Genomic DNA, 6,681 nt, shown 5'->3' on the forward strand with positions numbered 1-6,681 from the left:
GCCGCGCCAGTCGGAGAAGAGCGGTAAGCAGGCTTCCCACGGGTCCCCAGTTGGAGTCACGGGGTCAGAGTAGGAAGCAGCATTTTGGGCCAGGCCTTCCGATCGAAGAGACCGTCCGGAGGCGGCTGGCGTTCGAAGCGAGCGCTCTGGTCGGAGGTGGGCCGAAGAAGTTGATGAGCGGGCGCTCATTCTTTTGGGCAGACCTTCCGGTCGGCGACCGGACTGTCCTTCTGGCCCGTCGTATTTTTAGACCTTCGAGCCGGCCCATGAACAACATGCTATTTTCCTAGGTCGAGCCCTGGCGTGGAAGCCGGTCCCCGAGGGACCCCGGGTTTATGAACCCGACAGTTTATCCAGAAAACTGTCAAGAGGGATCAAATCATCAAATAAAAACATGCTTATCCTTAGTGAAAACTACCCTAGAAGGTTCTAGAAGACTCGGGAAGACACCACACCGAAGCAGAGGCCGAGACGCTAACATGTGGGGCCGGGCGGCCCCACCTACAGGCCGCCTGGCCCCCTGGCCCCACCTGGCAGTCCCTCTTTCATACGTCGGTTCTCCACCTCCTTAAGGATTGCATCTACGCCGTTCTTTCAAGTCGGTTTGATCCGAGGGCTCAGGATTAACGTTTCAGCCTATATAACCAATCCCTGCCCCCCCCCCCCTTCTAGAGCACGCTGCCATAAGTCAAGATCAGACCAAAAATTAGGGTTTTCAGAGAGAAGAGAATAGAGCTCCAATTCTTCAAGTTTCTAGTATAGGCTAGCTAGCAAGGTTCAAGTAGAGTTTCTCAGGGTTTCGGATCTGCTGTCTGGAGACTGGTATAGCCATTGTATCTCTAAATATGTGACTTTGTGCTACTTCAATATTATGTTGCTATTTATTATGTTCCTAGTTTGCTCTAGTTAGATGCTTGATATAGTTATGATTGATGATGAATTTATGCATATGTTCGTAAAGCTCTTAGCTCAGTACTCGAGTGAGTTAAGTGGTCAACACTATGTAAGCATGGTGTTTAGATATTGTTTGCCTACGGATGCATTCTGCCCTCTGGGTCATGTGGTAGATCACAGATGTGACACTCCCGTTGAGTCCTTTGTAGTCCACTCCTCGTTTGTAGAGCAAGTAGAACGCGGTTGCGAAGGGAGACAAGCTTTGTTCTTGATCTTTCTTAGTAATGTTCCTTATGCATAGATTCAAAGTTAGTTATGCTATAGATAAGAGTGTATATACTTGGGTGTACAAAAGACTTAGTAAATAAGGAATGACTTAGAAATCTTTTACTCTTAATGAATCTCCTGCTTAGCCGTACTACATTTTATGAGTCTCTATTTCTATCTCTGGAATACTATTATTACCTTACACTTATTATTCATTTATCATTTGACTTACCTCTGCCATAGCATGAGAGTGGTTTTATCAAAGTATATATATTTGTCAATATCTCTATGCCAACACAACTCCATAGCTCCTCTCTGTGGATAAAATATAAATAACGATACCTGGCATACTCTCGGGTGAAATGCTACAATGGTATATTATCTGTGCGCTTGCAGATACTTTAATGTATATATAATTTTCCTATGAGTTTTCAAGTGTCGTTTATAATTATTAACAACGCATTTCTGGCATCATGATAGGGATGACAACTTAGTAAAAAGTGATGCTAAGAAATGTCAGCAGTCCACGATCTATTGATACCGGTTTGTGCTCAATAGAAGTCAAAATGTTACCTAAACAGAAGCCGTAGCTCAGGCGACTAACGCCGACGTGAAGTAAATACTTCCTCCGTTACAAATTGTCAAATTATAAGTTGCCGTGGTCTTTCTAATATCTACATATAGTCATATACTTATATTTAGATATATATTAAAGGTTTTATGTATTAAAACTTAGTACATATTAAAAGTTGGAAAATATGGTACTATTGGTCATGTTCGCTTCGCTAAAATTTAGCTTATGCTGATGCTTATGCTAATTTGTTGTAAGAAAAAAAAACTGTTCGTTTGCTCGGAAATACCGCTAAAGGCGAACGGGGCCAGATCTCCCACTACTGTATTCACCAAAATCCAAACTGTTACCATTACCAACCATCAAAAAAAATGCAGGATAACACTACGTACACGTGTATTGCCAGAGTCATAGGGTCAGCGGTGGTTGCCTATGCCGTTGCTCTCCCCTCCCAAGGAGACGCAGACGCAGACCAAGACCAGACCAAAACCATGAGACCACGTCCAGCTCCAGCTCCAGCCTGCCTTCGGCGAATACGACCTCGTCCAGACGGCGCCGCGCCGGGCCGTCTTCCCCCCTACGCCCTACCTCTCTGCCCTTTCCATCTGCGGTCCAACCACAACAACTCCTGGCCGTTTCAACCCCCCGCGTGGCCGCGTCACTCGTCATCACCACCATTTTGGCTTCTTCCCATTCCCCTCGACCTGCGCATTGCACGCCTAGCTGCCTGCTTCTTTATAAGCCGACCACCGTCACTTGGATGCATGCTCGTCTCCCTCTCCCGCTCAGTCTCTTGCAATCCAAGGTTCAGAGCTCTCCAGCCGTCCAGCGCAGCCATGGTTCTTCATCAAGCCGCATTCCTTGTGGCACTCGTCGCAGCCGCCTCCACTTGTTCGTCGTCGTCGGCGAGCTCCTGGACGTGGACGACGGGCGCGCCCGCCGCATCGTGCTCCGGCGCGGGAACCTTCGCGGCCGACAGCGCGTTCACGGGCAACCTCCACCGGCTGATGTCCCTCCTCGAGACCAAGGCCCCCGCCGCTGGCGGGTTCGACATCGCCACGGTCGGCGGCGGCGCCGCCGGCGACGCCGAGCGCGTGCACGGCCTCGCGTTGTGCCGCGGCGACGTGGCGCGCGCGGCGTGCGCGCGGTGCGTCCGGTCCGCGGGGGCCCACGCGCGGCGCGTGTGCGCGCACAAGACGGACGCCGTCGTCTGGCTCGACGCCTGCACGCTCCGCTACTCCGCGGGCCGGGCCCCCTTCTTCGGCGAGGTCGACCGGGACCACCGCGCCTTCGCGCCCGACGACGGCACCGTCGCGCTCCGGGCCGCGCCAGCAGCGAGGTCGGCCGAGCTCGACCGGGACGTCGCCGGCCTGCTGAAGCGGCTCACCAGGACGGCGTACCTCTCGCCGCTGCTGTTCGCCGCGGGGGACTCCGTGACACCGGCGGCCGATGGCGGCGGCGGCCAGCAGCAGAGGCTGCGCGCCATGGCGCAGTGCACCAAGGACCTCTCCGGTGGGGACTGTAAGGCCTGCCTGGACGCCGCCATTGCGCAGCTCATGGCTAGGGGGTGCGCGCCAAAGGGCGGCAGGGTGCTGGGCGGAAGCTGCAGCCTCAGATACGAGCTGTCCCCGTTCTTTGACTCCTAAGATAACTACTCCTACTCCATAGGTTTTGTTTGCACCTGTAATCTGTAAATTTTTAATTTGTGCACAGTCGAGATTCCAAGGGAATCAAATCAAATACAACAAAAGTGTGATTTCCGGTTGCTGTTCCTCGATAGCCAACTCTGCTTACAAACCAATGCCAGCCACGTTTCAAGGATCGACTTCGTTCCCGGTCCCTGTACAGTGTACTTCAATTTAAAATTTAGCGTGCAATACATAGTTTGTTAACAACCACTACAGCAGTACAACATTCTTCAACATTTTCTAGGTGTTTCTTTTTTTTCAAATGGCTGAGGGGTTTTAAGTCCTATCTATCTTTAATATTTAAGTCAGTGTAGATCCTTTTCCTTTTGTCATATTTTACTTCCCAGTGCCAATGCTCATACAAGTGATTACAACGTGCATCTAACCACGGCATAGAGTCGAATCCCAAGAGGTATTAGAACAAATGATAAATTTCAAGTTGCCCAGTTAACCTCGCAACAGGATGTACATTTCATCACAACACATGGACATATTTGCTAGTTTAAACAATCTCTAAAGAGAAAACAGATTAGCAACCAAGAGTCCCATCCAATGTCTCCTAGCCCAAAAAGCGCCAGCCACCTAGTAGTTTAATAACCATTGAGAAAGTCCTCAGTTAGACTAGATAATTATCCTTAATTCTTAACTATCCGTCAGTATTAGAACAGAAAAGCTAGGACAACATATAATTTAGAATGAAAGAAGTATTAGAGAGGGCTCTAAAACCGACCATTTAACCATCCTCCATTCGGAACTGTTGAAAATCCAGCGGTGAAAACCTTCCATAAACACACCGAAGAAGATTATTCTTGTCACGCGCGGCTATTATGATGCATGTAGCCACGATTGCTCCAAGTAGCCCATCCCCGTACCCATGCCAAAGTCAAAACCAGCACGAAGGGTACACATGTCAAAGTCAAAATCAGCACGAAGCGTTCTCTGATAGTTCGGCATGTACTACTAGGATCGTAAACCAAATTACCAATACAGTACCACGTGCACGAAGGGTACTTTCAAATACATTATTTCTTTGTATGAAAATTTTCCAAACAAAAAACGTACTATATAGCATATCGCTGATCTCTGCTCCCTCCGTCCCAAAAAGAATAATGTTATGGGATACGTGCAAGTTAAACTTTCTTAATTTTAACTAGATTTATAGAAAATGCGTACAATATTTTTATCTCCAAATAAATTTATTATGAAAATATATTTAATGATCTATCTAATGATACTAATTATATATTATAAATATTAATATTTTTTATATATAATTGGTCAAAGTTAAAAAAATAATCTCTCGAAAAACGAGAATGACTTATATTTTGGGACGGACGGAGTGGATATGTAACTTGAGGTCTCTTAGACTGTCTCCAACAATGAGTGCCCAAACACAACACCCATTCTCTGATTTGGGTCCTGCACAGTAAAAAGCATCCGCACCCAAAATTCAGCTCCTCCAACAGACGACCTAAATCACTGTACACCGGTAAAAATATCTCCTCTCTCTCCCCTCGTCACTTCTCTTCCCCTCCCTCCCTCTTCCTCCCGATCTCCCCTTGCCCTTTCTCTCTCTCTCTTCCTTGCTCCACGCCGGCCGCAGATCCCGCGCGTCCCTGCATGCGCCGTCGTCCGCCTGCCTCCTTCCCCGCCAAGTGCCGAGCCTCTCCCTCCCTCCCCGCCGCTGGTGCTGGCGCGGCGCCCAGAGCTGATAGCCACCGTCGCGGGCGGGGCATCGGCGCGCTGGTGGTGCTCGCCCCCAGCACGGTTGCGCGCCGGCGCGGCGCTCGCCGCGGACGCCGCCTGCCTTCTTCCCTCCCTCTCCCGGCCGGATCCGGCCCTCCCTCCCCTTCTTCTTCCTCGGCCCTCCCTCTCCCGGATCCGGCCGGTGGCGTTCGAATCTGGCGTCGGGCGGCGTGGTGCGTGGTGGTGGTGGTGGTGGTGGTGGCCGGCGGCTGTGGTGGTGGTGGTGGTCTCACTGGCCATGGACCCGCCTCTGTCCCGCCTGGCCACGCCGGCCGCTCCCCGTCGCGGGCCAGCCTCGCCACGCCGGCCATGGACCCGCCTCACCGAGCCGGTCCACCTCGCCCCGCTGGCCGCTCCCCGCCGTGTTCCCGCCTGGCCGTGCCGGCCGCGCCTCGTCGCGGTCCCGCCTGGCCCCGTCGTCGTCCACGGCACCGGAGATTTGGGTCGAGGAGAGAGATGACGCAGATTTGCGTTCTCCATCACCTCCCACCCAAAATGGGTTCGCCGTTTGCGTCATCTGTTGGACCGTATGTTTTTGCCGTAAAGCGACGTGGAGCAGACATTTTGCGTTTGGGTAGCGTGATGCGTCTGCTGTTGGAGATAGTCTTAGTTGGATGACAGGTTCTCAAAAGATAGACTGACAGTCTGACATAACCTGTGAATTCGTTGGCACACACCAAACGGTTGGCAAATTGTAGGATACACCGACTCACTGACATAGCCTAGTAGCCCATTAATCGAGGGCGGACTCACCCCGTCCCTAGTCATTCTCGGAACCAAACACAAGATAAGCCTTTTGCTTTCTTCCTCTATATATGCCTGAAGCAACATTTACAGAAGAAGAGCATCATCTTCCATTAAGATAAATAATAACCGATCACATAATTTCTTCCTGTACAGAGAGCATTTTTTCAACTTTTTACCACTTGGGTCGACAGATGGAGTAAACCCCAATCTCATATGTCGCGGACGCCTCTAGCTGCATCTCAAGTTCTTCGCACCATAGATTTTTTTTTTTCGAATACGCAAAAGATTTACGTATCATTATAATTAAGAAGAATAGTTTAACCGTACAAACGACACGCTTCTAATGAGCGCGCTAGGTGGTCTTACATCTATGACTGGACCTTCCTAGCAGACTATTACAAACTTCAATATTACATAAATGGTAAACAATCGAATAAGAGCACTGTAGCGACCTACGGAGTCGGGCTTCTCCTTTACTGGCTGCGCAACCCTACTCCGCCATCCGAGAGGAGCACTCTTCTACTAGCCCGGCTGTTGGTCACTGAAAACAGCTCGTCTAGAGCTGCCACATGGCTCGGCGTCAAGTTCCCTGCGAATAAGGCATCGTATATTCCCTTGGACGCAGATGAAACTGGAGCTGCCGGTGGTACGATGCCCATCCTCTGCATGAGGAGTACCTCGCCCCGCTTGGAGGTCGGTATGTGCGCCAGCGGTTGAGCGGCAATCTGTCTGCTCCTAATTGGAAGGGGCTTTTTGGTTGCCACCTTC

General features: G+C 50.4%; 2 protein-coding genes across 2 annotated transcripts; one reads left to right on the forward strand and one right to left on the reverse strand.

Annotated features, from left to right (window-relative positions):
• Nucleotides 1–2,520: 2,520 nt before the first annotated feature.
• LOC136538715 (antimicrobial ginkbilobin-2-like protein) lies at nucleotides 2,521–3,544 on the forward strand. The gene has a single exon (XM_066530679.1). The coding sequence runs from the start codon at nucleotides 2,569–2,571 to the stop codon at nucleotides 3,376–3,378; it is 810 nt and encodes a 269-aa protein (XP_066386776.1). The 5' UTR covers nucleotides 2,521–2,568; the 3' UTR covers nucleotides 3,379–3,544.
• Nucleotides 3,545–4,896: 1,352 nt separating this feature from the next.
• LOC136536504 (uncharacterized) lies at nucleotides 4,897–5,406 on the reverse strand. Its single transcript, XM_066528773.1, has one exon. It carries the CDS (start codon nucleotides 5,404–5,406, stop codon nucleotides 4,897–4,899), a length of 510 nt encoding a protein of 169 aa, XP_066384870.1.
• Nucleotides 5,407–6,681: the final 1,275 nt, after the last annotated feature.

Source organism: Miscanthus floridulus, chromosome 2 (assembly GCF_019320115.1).
Source record: "Miscanthus floridulus cultivar M001 chromosome 2, ASM1932011v1, whole genome shotgun sequence".
In the NCBI taxonomy this organism is placed as follows: Eukaryota; Viridiplantae; Streptophyta; class Magnoliopsida; order Poales; family Poaceae; genus Miscanthus; species Miscanthus floridulus.

Coding starts and splice junctions, on each gene's coding strand:
- LOC136536504 (XM_066528773.1), bottom strand. CDS start 5,406: ATGGCCAGTGAGACCACCACCACCACCACAGCCGCCGGCCACCACCAC.
- LOC136538715 (XM_066530679.1), top strand. CDS start 2,569: ATGGTTCTTCATCAAGCCGCATTCCTTGTGGCACTCGTCGCAGCCGCC.